This window comes from Nelumbo lutea, chromosome 5, assembly GCF_056320005.1.
Source record: "Nelumbo lutea isolate HS-2025 chromosome 5, American lotus-T2T, whole genome shotgun sequence".
Lineage (NCBI taxonomy): Eukaryota > Viridiplantae > Streptophyta > Magnoliopsida > Proteales > Nelumbonaceae > Nelumbo > Nelumbo lutea.
Window position 1 is genome coordinate 50,603,841 of NC_142688.1, and position 13,706 is coordinate 50,617,546.

General features: G+C 38.7%; 1 protein-coding gene across 1 annotated transcript; it reads left to right on the top strand.

The window, feature by feature from the left end:
- The first annotated feature begins 1,733 nt into the window (after positions 1-1,733).
- Positions 1,734-3,392, top strand: LOC148852325 (putative acetyltransferase At3g50280). Its single transcript, XM_088946317.1, has one exon. The coding sequence runs from the start codon at positions 1,789-1,791 to the stop codon at positions 3,199-3,201; it is 1,413 nt and encodes a 470-aa protein (XP_088802443.1). The 5' UTR covers positions 1,734-1,788; the 3' UTR covers positions 3,202-3,392.
- The last annotated feature ends 10,314 nt before the right edge of the window (positions 3,393-13,706 follow it).

Sequence of the window (13,706 nt, forward strand, 5' to 3'; positions counted from 1 at the left end):
CATTGTAATAGCATGAGGTCGAGATCAGGGAACTCTTGCCGATCCAGGTGTCTGTAGAGTTTAAACCCAGAGCGGTAGGAGCTCGCGCTGTATTTGACCTGGAGGTCATGAAATTCCGAGGACTCCTTGAAGCTATCTACAACCTTAGTCCTCTCCTCCTCGACAGCAGCATCAAAGGCCCAAGCCTGCTCCTGGATCATGGCCTCGAGGCTTCGAATCCTTTGTTGAAGTTGCGTCCTCTCTTCGACCTGCTCCTCCTCCCTCGCAGCCATAGCAGAAACCTGCTCCCTGAGCCTGGCATTCTCCTCGGTCAGCAGGGAGATTCGCCCCTCCTGGTCCTGGACCAATAGTTCCCGGGCTTCGCTCTCTTTCGCCCGAAGAGCCTCCTCCCGAGCCGAATCTAGCTCGCGATAGAGCTTTCGTGCCTCCACCTTGGCGTCAAGGGCCCGACTGGACTGGATCGCGGACTGACACGCCAGCGCGTGAAGAGCAGAGTTCACCTGTCAAAAGAAAATTGAGGTTCAAAAAAAGAAAAAAAAAAGAGAGAGAGAGAAAAGGAAAGAAAGGAGAGAGGAAGAAAAGAACGAAATACTTACCATCATACGGTGGATGGTGGCCAATCCCTAAAGCCGCCTCGGGTTTATATCAGCCCACCGAGCAACCTCATCCGGGAACAGCGCATCCCGGCAATAGGGTTTATATCAGCCCACGAGATGTTGTAGATGAACCTAAATGTTCTAATATAGAGTAGAATTGAACATTGAAGAGATTAGTTGACAACAGTCAAAAGATGGGCGCCTAAATCCAATACAATAGGGGTCTATCAGTGCAGGTCAGCTGAACACCGTGATTGATGAGTGGGTACTGGGTATGTGGGTTAGGTGCCCCCACCCCCCCACCTGATTGAAGTAGTGGGGCCACCTCCCCGCGTATGCGCCTTTATTTAGATTTTTTCTATTTTTGAATTATTTATCCAATGGAGAATCTTTTTTAAAAAATCTCGCGGTTCTGTCGTACCACCACTTTAGAGTTAATTGAACCATTTCGGACCGGCCTTCAAGGGCAGCGGTTTTGACCTAACTCGGCAGAGATTTAGGGGGCAGATTAAAGACCGCTGCCTTAGATCAAAGACGGCAGTCTTAAGGCCGATCGTTGGCTTAGACCGATTTTCTTGTAGTATAGTATCTATTAGAACAAATAAGAGGGATTCAATGTTATAATCAAAATCTAATCAAATCATAAATCAGTCAAAGAAATAAGAAAAAGGTACTTTGAAGGGAACATTTATACCAAATGAAAGTTCAAGGGGCATTTTTCACTAACCCATGCATACAAGGGAGTGTTTGTAATTTACGAAAAGAACATGAACCTAGTTACCATTCACCATGTCTTTTAATAGGAATTCTAATTAATTGAATGCCATGGTTATTTGTGGAACCAGTGATCATGCCCGCTACTATGATATATATATAGTGCAGTCTATTTATCCGAGAATGACTAATCAGCTCAAGGTCAATTCACGCGGGCACTGGTGTATACAGTGGAATTTTGTCCTTTTGAATGTTTATAACTCTAGTCAGAAATCAGAAATCTACGTTGGACCTGTCGGTATTTTCTCCTCCCCCTATTTAGTTATATCAAAATAAAATTCGGGATTTCCAGCATCGGAAAATTGCATCTAATTAATTGCAAGGACACCTCTATATCTATAAATCTTGCAAGAGATTAAGCGGGATTAGTTCATTCCTCCACAAATTGGTCTCTGCCTGTTTTATCAAAAACTCATCCATGGCAACCCTTGCGACTATACGTCACATATCTAGATGTATCATCAAAACTCAATCCTTTCAACACGAATCAAAAAAGCAGATTTACCACTTAAACCCATGGGATCTCTCTCTGCTCTCTCTGCATTACATTCAAACTGGTCTTCTCTTCCCTAAACCTCGATTTTCTATCAACCAGGAAGACCGCTTCAGCATTCCCACTATCATTGGCCAGCTCAAGGAATCCCTTTCTTGCACCCTTGTTCACTTCATTCCCCTTACCGGCCGCTTCATCACACAGAAAAGCAACAATCCACATTCTTACTCAATTTCTGTGGACTGCAGAGACGCTCCAGGTGTTGAATTCATCCATTCTGTAGCAGACCTGAAGATAGCTGATGTCCTCTCTCCAATTGACGTGCCCCCTATCGTCCATTCCTTCTTTTCCCTCAATCGAGCTGTCAACCATGACGGCCACACCATGCCTTTACTAGCTGTTCAAGTCACAGAGTTACTAGATGGCATCTTTCTGGGTTGCTCCTTCAACCACGTCATTGGTGATGGCACTTCATTCTGGCATTTCATCAATACTTGGTCCGAAGTGTGTAGAAAAGAAATAAAAGATAAAGGTATCTCACACCCACCAATACTTGAGCGTTGGTTTCCCAATGGCCATGGTCCGATAGTAAACCTACCCTTTTCTGATCACCACAACGAGTTCATTGAGAGAAACAATCCACCCATGCTCAGAGAGAGGTTCTTCCATTTCTCAGCACACACCATGGCAAGACTCAAAGCAAAGGCCAATGCAGAGTGCAAGACGACCACCATCTCCTCATTGCAAGCGTTGTCTGCCTTGCTCTGGAGGGGCACGACACAGGCGCGACAGTTAAATGTCAGCCAGAAAACGAGTTGCATGTTGATCATCAACAACAGGCCAAGATTGAATCCACCATTATCTCCAAACTACTTTGGAAGTGCTATTCAGGCAGTGAGTGCGACAACAACAGTGGGAGAATTACTAAGCCATGGCCTTGGGTGGGCAGCACTGATGTTGCATCAAGCTGTGGCCGACCACACAGACGGTGTGGTGCGCAAGTATATAGAAGAAAAGATGATGGCACCCTCCGTTTACCAGCCAAGTGAGTTCTTCGATCCGAGTGGTGTGATGATTGCGGGCTCGCCAAGATTTGACATATATGGGAATGATTTTGGGTGGGGAGAACCCATGGCTGTTCGTAATGGCTTTGGTAACAAGTTTGGTGGGGTGGTGTTTGCACACCCAGGGAAAGAGGGGGGTGGGAGCGTGGATTTGGAAGTGTGCCTTGTGCCTGAGGAAATGGGTGCCCTTGAGTCCAATGAAGAGTTTATGGAGGCAGTCTCTCCATTCCACTACCACAAGGTTCATCCTTCAGTCCTTGACCTGGATGTATGAAGTCTCTTCCTCTTCAAAGATGCACTTATTTGCCTTGTGTTGATAAAATAAAAGAATAGAACATCACTATGTTCTTGTGTTGATGATTTTTTTTTTTTTTTTTGTGTGAAAGCAATTATTTGATGATAATCTTACGAATACTTGAATGAGGGGAGCTCTCCATTTTGGTAAATGTTTCAGTAAGGAACAAATTCCTCTCGTACCAAGAGCTAGCCGTATTTTGTAAATTAAAAAATATAGAGTTTATACAAAAGGAAGCTTACTAGTAGGACATGTATAAAACAATGGCAGAAGTACATCTCGTTCACTAGTTCCTTGAAAGTTGAAACAAATTAATGATCATTGGGGCACATTTAAATTTTATTATGTCCTAAACCAATTAAATCAAGGGTTTATCTTACAAAACTCTCCTTCACTTTTCCAGCTCTCTTAAAATTGTGAAAGCATGACCAAATAATTAACCTCAAAAAAGTATTGGTACAAGATATTATATGCATATATAAAAAATTACTAATTCACTTTCCTGCAGAAAATGACGAAATGCCTGTTGAGCTTTTCTTGAACTAACCCGGTTTGCAATGACAAAGAGACCTAGACCAAGTCATGGAATTCTGAAAATTAATATAGATGGTGGTTTTGTGACTGCCAAACAGTCTTCTTTTAGCTTTAATTTGCGTGATCATGAAGGTTTTTGTTGGGGAGCAGGCTTTTGGCCTACCCAAGCTTATGGTGAAACGAAAAGCTATCAAGCAAGTTGATTCCTTTGCTGATGTTTTGAACTATTCAGAAGTTTGTTTTGAGTAATAAGATGATAGTAATCATTCAAAGATTTCTTTCTGTTGGGACATTAAAGTAATTAAAAAGAGAAGAGGTTACAGCTTCTCGTACTGTCCAGGAAAAGCTAACAGGGCAGCTTATGAAGCATCGAAGGCTGGTTTAGTTTCTTCTTTCATGTCAAGTTTTTGTATTCCTTTGTGTCTGTCAAATGTTGTGAAGATGGACTTTCATTCTGTTTCAAAGTGTAGTTTATTTAAGGTTTCTTAGTGTTTCTTGTAGTGCTTAAGTTTCTTTTAGTTTGTAGTGTGTTAGCCTCTTTGTTGTGTTTTCTTGGTGGATATGAAATTATGTTTTCTTACAAAAAAAAGGGATAATTTTCACGGGTATCCTATATTTTGGCTCGAATGACAATTTGGTACCCGAACTTTAAAATGTGACAATTTAGTATCCGAACTTTCAAAATATGACAATTCAATAATCAAACTTTCAAAATATGACAATCTAGTACCTGTCGTTAACTAGTCCATTAATCAGCCGTTAAGTGACATTTGAAAAGTCAAAATTGCCTTTCAAATGCCATCTGATTCTCTTTAACAATCATCCAATCATTAACAAAAAAGTGCACAATCCTAAATCCTAGCCTATTCTATTAAAAAAAAAGTTGATGACTGTTTAGAAGAATCTAGAATTTGAATTGTTACATTTTAAAGTTGGGAGACCAAATTATCACTCGAGCCAAAGTACAAGTACTGGTCAGCTAAAAATTATAATATATAATATAATATATTATATAAATTATAATTATAATAGTATATAGTACATAATATATTAATAAAATAAATAATTATTTTCAATTTTATTATACTAATTTATTTAATTATTGTATATATAAGCAATTGCATACATCAAAATTGATACAAAATTAAAGTTTTAAGTTTTTTTTTCATTTTTTTAAATAAATAGGCAAAAATATGTTTGGCCCAATCCATGGCCCGAGTTGGGCCAAGGCTTGGCCCACGGGCCAGCCCGACCCACGACACAGCATAGGCCGCACGGGCTTGGGCCATGGGCCATGCTGGGCCAACCCCCAAACTTTTCACTTTGGAGAGCGGCATGGCCCACTTTACACCTCTAATTAAAATACATAAACACATGCAATTTGTAAGTAAGGGTGTCAATCGACCGGTTTTGATTTGGATCCAATCTAATCCAAGCCTTATCAAATCGGATTTGGATGGTCTATTATAATTATTAGATTGGGTCAATCCAAAATAAATTGGTCTATATTCTTATTGGTTTGAATTAAACCTAAACCAAATTTCCAATAACCCAATCATTAGGCCAAACCCTTGTCCAATTTGAAATCAATCAACACTGAAAACAGCATAAAATCACTTTTATGAAAGTACTTTTACGAAAGCACTTTTACGAAAACATTTTTATAAAAGCACTTTTGTAAAAGTACTTTTATGAAAAGTATTTTTATGAAAGCACTTTTATAAAAATACATTTACAAAAGCATTTTTACAGAAGTACTTTTATGAAAGCACTTTTACATAAGTAGTTTTATAAAAGCACTTTTAAAAAGTACTTTTACGAAAGCACTTTTACGAAAGCACTTTTATAAAAATCTATGGAAGAACTTTTTGAAAAGTGTTTTTACAAAAGTACTTTTATAAAAGTACTTTTGTGAAAATATTTTTATCAAAACTCTTACAAAAGTACTTTTTCAATGCTAAAAATGCTTTTATATAATTTTCGATATTTCAATCGGTTTTAATGGATTGGATTGGATTTGTTTTGTATTGGATTTGGACTGGATTGGGCCCAACCTATTTATAAGTGAACCCACATTGGACTAGATCGGATTGGACCAAATCCGTCCAATTGACACCTCTAAATTCATGAGTAGGGGTAATCATTTTAGCCCAACTTAGAAATTCCATGCTTGATCCTAAATTTTGTGTTCAAGCCCTTCTCAACTAGGTCCTACTTTAGGCTCATGAATGGGATTCTGTGCAAGGAAAAACTCTTCTCGCATTTAGAAAGAATGGGAATTCAGCCCCAAACCCAACTTGGGCTATAACTCTTATCATAGGTAGACCTGTTCATGGGCCGGGTGGCCCGACAGGCCGGCCCGGCCCCCTGATGGGCTTAAACATGTTTATAGGCCTGCGGGCTTAAACTTGGGCCAAAAAGCTCAGCTCGCAATAAATTTGAGCCAGGCTCAGGTTTTGTCAAAATAACCTGACCCGACTTAAAATTAGACTTAAAATGGGTTATGTGATTAATATCCATTTGAATAAATTTTTTGATTTAAGAATGTAAAACTGTGTTTTAAAACGTAAAAGAAAGGGAAAAAACCCATCTTGTAGGCCCATTGTTCATTTAAATAGGAAAAAAAACTATCTGAATTTTTAATTCTAATTTAAATAGAAAAATTTGTAATTTTTTTATTAGGTCGGGCTTCGGGCTTTTTATCAGAGTCGGGCTCGGGCCCAAATTATAGGCCCGTTGGTCGGGCCGGGCTTAGGCTCGGGCTCGGGCCTAACATATTTCCATTAATGATGAGTGAAATCCCGACCCGAACCCGACCCGGCCCAGTCCATAAACATGTCTAATCATAGGTGCTAAGCCCGATCTAACCTAGCCATAGCCATGATCACCCCGGAAGTGATGTGATCTAGATGCTAGAGAACCCTTTTGCTATTTTAGCATTTAATATCAATGGAATAGATAGAGGAATGTTGTTTTTGGATGGAGAAATTACAAAGACCACAAAGAATATTAAAGAATAGAAGAAGAAAACTTTGTAATTAAAATGGTAAATAGATAAAGGTAGTCACGGGTTTTAAAAATGTTAACCCTACTAGGGATGGAAATGAGTAGGATACTAGTGAATACTGCCCTTCTCATTTCCGAACATATCTAGTTATCCTTGATGTCAAACCCGTTTAATTTTTTCTCCCAAACCCCGTAAAACCATACCAAACCCGTTAAACCCATCTTGTCTCACCCAATTATCATTTGACATATCATTCAAATTCAGTTACTTTAATTAATGCCCATTAAGCTCACCATAATTGACTCTAATTAATAAACTATTTATCACAACTGACTCCATAACAAACCATATTTAACACACCATTATAACATTAGTTTCTTCCATTAATTATCTACATCTCGTAATTAATTCAATTAATTTCATTTAAGTATATTTAAAACTAGTTTTGTATAAATCAAAAATGTTAATTAAAAGGATTTAAAACTAGGTTGCTTACTTGAATCATAAGTATTTTAACTAGTAGACAATCTCATGCTATCTTCCTAAACTAGCATGGTTAATCAAACCAACTCTGAATGTGTTTGCTTCTATAATTTCAATTATCCATTTAAACGATTTTTTTTCTAGATGATTAATTTCATAAGAGAAGAGAATTTTTCTACTATGGCATATCACCATTATTTATTAAATTTTTGTTTACTTTAAATTTTGTAACTTTTTAATGATCCTTAATGAGACTTATAGTATTAGTTTGTTAAGCTATGCATATGTGTGTGTATGTATGTGTCATCATTTCCTTAGGATACCCAGTTTGGTCTCTTGTGAAGGCAAAAAATGTTATTTTAACTACTATATTTCTCTTCATTCAGTTCCCTCTCATTAAGTCTTATATTTATGGTATTAATTCTCATTCTTTTATTGAAAGTTATATTAATTAAACATATTAAAGAAGAATAAGTGTGACAAGGAATAATTATATTTATTGATGATAGAAATAAAATACAATCTTTTTGCTTGATTGACCTACACCCTAACACAACATGGGCATGTTGCATCTCGGCCCATACCTTAGGCTGTTTTGAGCTTGGGTTTTGAGGCCTGTGGGTCAGCATGACACGACATGATAAAGTGAGTCATTCTGACACAATCTTTAGTCTAGCACAAATAGCTTGACACAACCCATATATGTATGTATGTATGTATGTATATATATATTTATGTATATATATTTTTTTCAATTTTGTTATATTTTTTATTTTAATTTTATTGTAACATTTTTCATTTCCATTTTTATTATTTCATATATAAACAATTATATACACCAAAATTCATATAAAATAAAATTTTAAGACTTTTTTAATCTTTTATCTATCTTATTAATTTATTTTAACTTTTTTATTTTTCTAAAAGATTGTTCTACTCATGGCTGGACCCAGCATAGACTGGGCTCATGTTATTGGACGTGTCGTGCTTCCTTTTTAATGGTTCTGGGCCAAGTAGGAACAACCTGCTTAGGCCATCATGTTAGCATGACATGACCCACTACTTCATTGTGGTCCACCTTCAAAAGTGGGTTGTGCTAGTCTACCCATTACCCCAACCCTAGTGGTCATAGGAACTGATCTCAATTCTCAAATGGAATCAAATATGCTACTCATTAGTTGGTATAGAAGTTTAACACCATCATATTAAACAAAAATAAGTATGAATATAAGAATGAGTAGGAGAGAGAGGGACAGAATGCAACCTCGTTTCCTAGCCAATCATGGAAAACCAAACAACGAAAAAATGCAGGTGCAAAAGACCAGGTACAAAAGGACGAGACATTAATGCTTTCTAGCCAAGATATGTGCCACTTGGTTTCCTAATCATTTGATAAACCACATTTAATTGTGAGGGATACTATTCAAAAGAGCCCTGCAATCAGCAATGTGCTGTTTGATGTGCCACGGAATATCTTTTGAGACTTCCAACAAGGAGTTTATGACCATTAGAGCATCCCCTTCGAAAATAACATGATGGAAATGGATAGTTAGAATTAGTTTGATACCTTCCTTTAAAGCCAAAAAGCTCCAACCTCTATAGGTGAACAGAGAGGAAAGGCAATGGAACGGATCACGATAAGAGCACCACAATGATCCCTGGCAACCATAGTAATCCCAACTTTAATGGTAGAGGTAGTTATATCAAAATTGCTCTTAGGGAAACTTGCATATTAGTATCGTGTAATTTGGGCCTGGTCTCACTTTGGTCCCTAAACTTCAAAACATGCTAACAATCTAATACCTAAACTTCCAAAACATGCCAATTTAATACAAAACCATTAACCACCGTTAATTGTCAGTGAAAGGATGCAAATGCCCTTCAGGTGTGTCATCTAATTTTCTTTACCAACCATCCAAATGGCCAAATCTCTTAGAAACAAATAGAGAAATAATTTGTCAAAAACCAATATGTTGCTTTGGTTCAACTTTGATTCTTGAGGAAGAAGATAATGAACGGTGTCCAAAAGTAATTTTGACATTTTTAAAATTTTTAAATTGCACATGCCATCACGTGATAAATATAACTGATGGATCGCTAACAATAGGGACTAAACTGCCATGTTTTGGAAGTTTTGGTACTAGATTGGCACGTTTTGAAGTTCTCACAAGTTCTTTTAAACCCGAATAACCCACCAAACCTGACTAAGCCTAACTTGCTCTCTGACCTGAACCCAAACCAAGACGAAGTTATGTTGGGCTAAACTCAGATTGGGCTTGGATTGACAAACTCAGGCTTAATCTCAGGCTGGGCCAAGCCCAAGCCCAAGGTTTGCACATTTAGAATTGGGCTTGGGTTGATGTGGTCGGCTTCAGTCACTGCAAGGCTGGTTTGAATACTCTTCGAACAGCCTTTACAGCCTTGCATTGGGAACATCTCTGCATTTCTATGCAAGGCTATGATGATTGTTCGAACGGGCCTTGCATCAGTGAATCCCAATCAGATTACCGCATAAATATCTTAGGTGCCCCATTGTCTCATTATTATTAAAAACTTATAAAGTTAAAACCCCATACGGTTTGTTTATAACACTCTCACGGTGGTCTCGAGATAAGATGATATATGTAAGAGTAAGAATTTAATACTAACAACTAATCAAGATAGAAATTAGATGCAGGGTTCGGGCTTGGCTTATGCCAAAATTCTAATCGGCCTTAATCAAAGTTCAAGCTAGAGACAAAAGTGCAAGGTTGACCCCAAAACCCAGCCCATGAAGAGGTTTAGATAGTGGTTAGTAACTGTTGAAATCACTTGCTTTAATTAATGGTAGCTAAGCTAACTGGTTCTAAATCATGGACATTGTGCAAAGTCCTTGTAGCAGTGTTCAATTCCTTCAGGTCCATCAAACCATCTTGGTTCGCTTGCACTCCCGGTCACCCCTCAATCAAATGAAATCTGTTTGTCCGAACTCGATCAGATTAAATACGAACTGCCGGGTGGCGAACTGCCTAGTGGCGAATTGCCTGGTGGTGCTCCCTGGTGGCGAATTGCTTGGGGGCGAACTGCCTGGTGGCGAACTCCCTGGTGGCGAACTCCCTGGTGGCGAACTGCCTGGGGGCGAACGGCTTGGTGGCAAACTACCTGGTGGCGAACTGCCTGGGGACGAACTTCCTGGTGGCGAACTGCCTGGGGGCGAACTGCCTGGTGGCAAACTGCCTGGGGGCGAACTGCCTGATGGTGAACTGCCTGGTGGCGAACTGCCTGGTGGACTCGTCACTTGACTTGCTCCTAGGCGGCTTGCAACTCAGACGATGGTGGAGCTCCCTAGTGCAGCGCAACCCAACTACCCTCCGCGTGAGGTGATTTTCTCTCCTTTGTAGGCGGCGGGAGCTGAGGGACCTGCGAGAACTGAATCAGAGGACCCGGGGGTATTTTCCCGACGGGGACTCTCCGATGCCTAAGTTAGCATTCTGATTACAGAGGGCTTGGAGAAAAATGAGAGAGCTAGAGAGCGGAGGTTACCATCCTTTTTCCTCCCCTTTGGCTTTGGGGGTCGAAGTCCTTATATAGTGGTGCCCTCGCGGGTTAGGTGGGTGAAAAGCCTTCAAACGGTAAGACGTCATATCCCGTCAGAACCGGGGTACGGTGATGAACTCCTCGAGGTTGTCAGGCTGGCACTTGTGTCAGGCGGCCAGGTTGGCGCCTGTGGCAGGCTGATCCGGCCAGGCCGTGCCAAGTTGCGCGCAGACCGCGTGGGCCGCACCAGGCCGTGTGCAGGCCGCCTGTAGGCCACGTGCAGGTCGCACCAGGCCAGCCAAACTGGTGCCCGGGGGGGGGACACCAACTTGGTAAGTTGTTGCCTGGGTGTTTGCCTAGTTGTCACGAGGTGCCACGTGTCGCAATTTCACTAGAGGGCCAAATCTGCCCTCATCAATAATGCATGTGACATGTTATTAATTTCAATCTATCCTCTAAGAGGGAAACTTGCTTCTCAAAACATTCCATATAGTGATACTTGTTCTTTCAACTACTCCAAAACTTTGCTTTTTGCATCCAACCATCTTCCAAGCAGTAAATTTGTCTATCCACTTGATGCATATGCTAATTCAGACATGTCTTGAAAATTGTATTGGATGCACCAATCAAAAATTACATCTTCTACTGCTGATACAAAAGGCAAAAAAACATAATAATTAGGTATGAGATAGAATGCAATTAGCACGAAAATGAAAAGCATATTGAGGAGATTTTTTACTAGCCTTGTGTTGCATGTTCTTGTAATTTGTTCCTATAAGAGTTAAATAAATTCAAGAAAAAACTGCAAGGACAAATTCTCAACATCTTAATGTTATTGGTAGCAAAACAAGTTGATTCCAAAAAAAAAACAAGTTGCAAAAACCATATTCTAGGCTAATCATTCTCACTAGTCATCCCAATCAACTGTTTAAATTGTTTTGTTCAATCTATGGACATGTTTTAAAGTTGTTTGTAATTGAGCATTTAACCGGAAAGTGCTAGCTCTTGGAAATGGAAATGGATTCCAAGAGCTACTAGTTCTGCACCAACAACTAAGAAACAAACATAGCCCTTTTTAATGATTAACCAAGTGATATCCCAACTCAATTCTAATCCAAGTACACCTATATCCTACAATACAATTGAAGTTGCAAGGAAAAAATGCTGTACATAGAAAAAAGTTACAAAGAACAAAGATTTGTAACAATTATACAATGAATCATCACATCCAATAACTTGTATATTTTTCTGCTCTTTTCTAGTAATCATTTCTGTTTTCTTCAAAATGATGTAGTCGAGTATCTCTACTCCCAAACTGCAGTAGAAGCTGGCCTGGATTCATATTATTACTCAAATGCACTTCTTACTTGTTTGGTTAAGGTTATTGGCATGTATGGTATGATATCTGAACTAAATTCTTTAACTTTTATTGATTCCCTGAGGCTATGCTTAATTTCTATCTTTTTGTTTTATAGGAAAAGTTGTCAACAATAACACTTGTAAAATTCATTGAGAGCTTCCATTTTTATTTAAGAATTGGGAAAAGAAGAGGCTAGCCACGCCTAGCAAAAGGACAACCCCAGAAATCTGCCATTCCCTTAATTACCTGTCCACATGCTGAGCTCGAACCAGCATCTTGCAGAGCTCGAATCTCCTTCTACAGTGATTGAATGAACTGGATAATAAACAGCAAGTTTGTGGGCCTTGCCGCTTTGATCAAATTTCCCTTTTTACTGTTAATATTAGTTCTATTATATTTTTATTAGACTCTTAATAATCATTTAGCTGAACAGCTGCTCTTGGAATTATCTCAAAGGGACCAGAGCTTCTATTATTAAAAGATTATCATTTCTGATGATGAGCAAACAACATGCACCATGAGACTTGCGCCTAAATGTATTTTAGTCAATTTTTCTGTGTTTTATACAGATAAGGCTTCGCCAAACACCCATCGCCTCTGCCCAACTCTGCGTTTTATATACGTTTCCATATAAAAGATTATATGTTGAATTTAAAACAGTAATTAATACTCTTTTTCTAACAGCTTTAGCTCTGCATCTAATTGGTCGCTCCACCAATTTACATTTTTATTCCTATATATAGCTGCCTTCCGTGAATTAGCTAGAAGGCCTCGTGAATTTGAAAACGGAGCTACTTTTACAGGTCTTGAAAGATTAATCTTCCCATGTGCGTATTTCCTATCTTTTATGCATTTCTTTCTTTTATGTAAATCATTTATCTCATTATTTATGTTTTTAGGATTCAATTTTGTTTCTTTACTTACTTTTATTATTGGGAAAACCGAAGGATTTTAATACTAATAATGGAGTGAGATTTGCATCCTGAAACACAAAATCCGACCTCAACCTGGTGTCAAACGCAAGTTAAATCCAATCCCAGTTTTCTTGCTAATTCATTGTAGATGTATATTTCATTTAGAACATTGTAAGGTTCAATTAGAGAAAGAAAATGAATAAATAAATAAATAAGACAAATAAAATTTTCATTACGTACATAGTTTGTGTCTACATGCACAAGAGTGGACCGAGACCCAACCCAAACGCAATCTGCAGGTATACTAACTTAGCTTTTTAGGCCTAGCCCCAGCCCTCTACTATTTCAATAGCTGATGCTAGGGTGAGATTGACATACCCCATTTCGATTTGTTTGGTTGGGCGGAATCGGAATCCCATTTCTATTTCATTCTTGCTGGAATGATATTCCTTCATTTGAGGGAATGTTCATCCCCTGTCCTTCCCTTGGAATAAAAATCTCATTCCTGTTGATTCTAATTTCTATTTCCATTCTTGTCTGAACCAAATAGATTATGAGAATAAAACATTCCAATTCTGATTCCAACTGCAAATTAAATGGACCCTAAATGTTTTATTTGATAATTAGGTCTGACGATAATCACCGTAATTGTATGTCTTTTTGTATACGG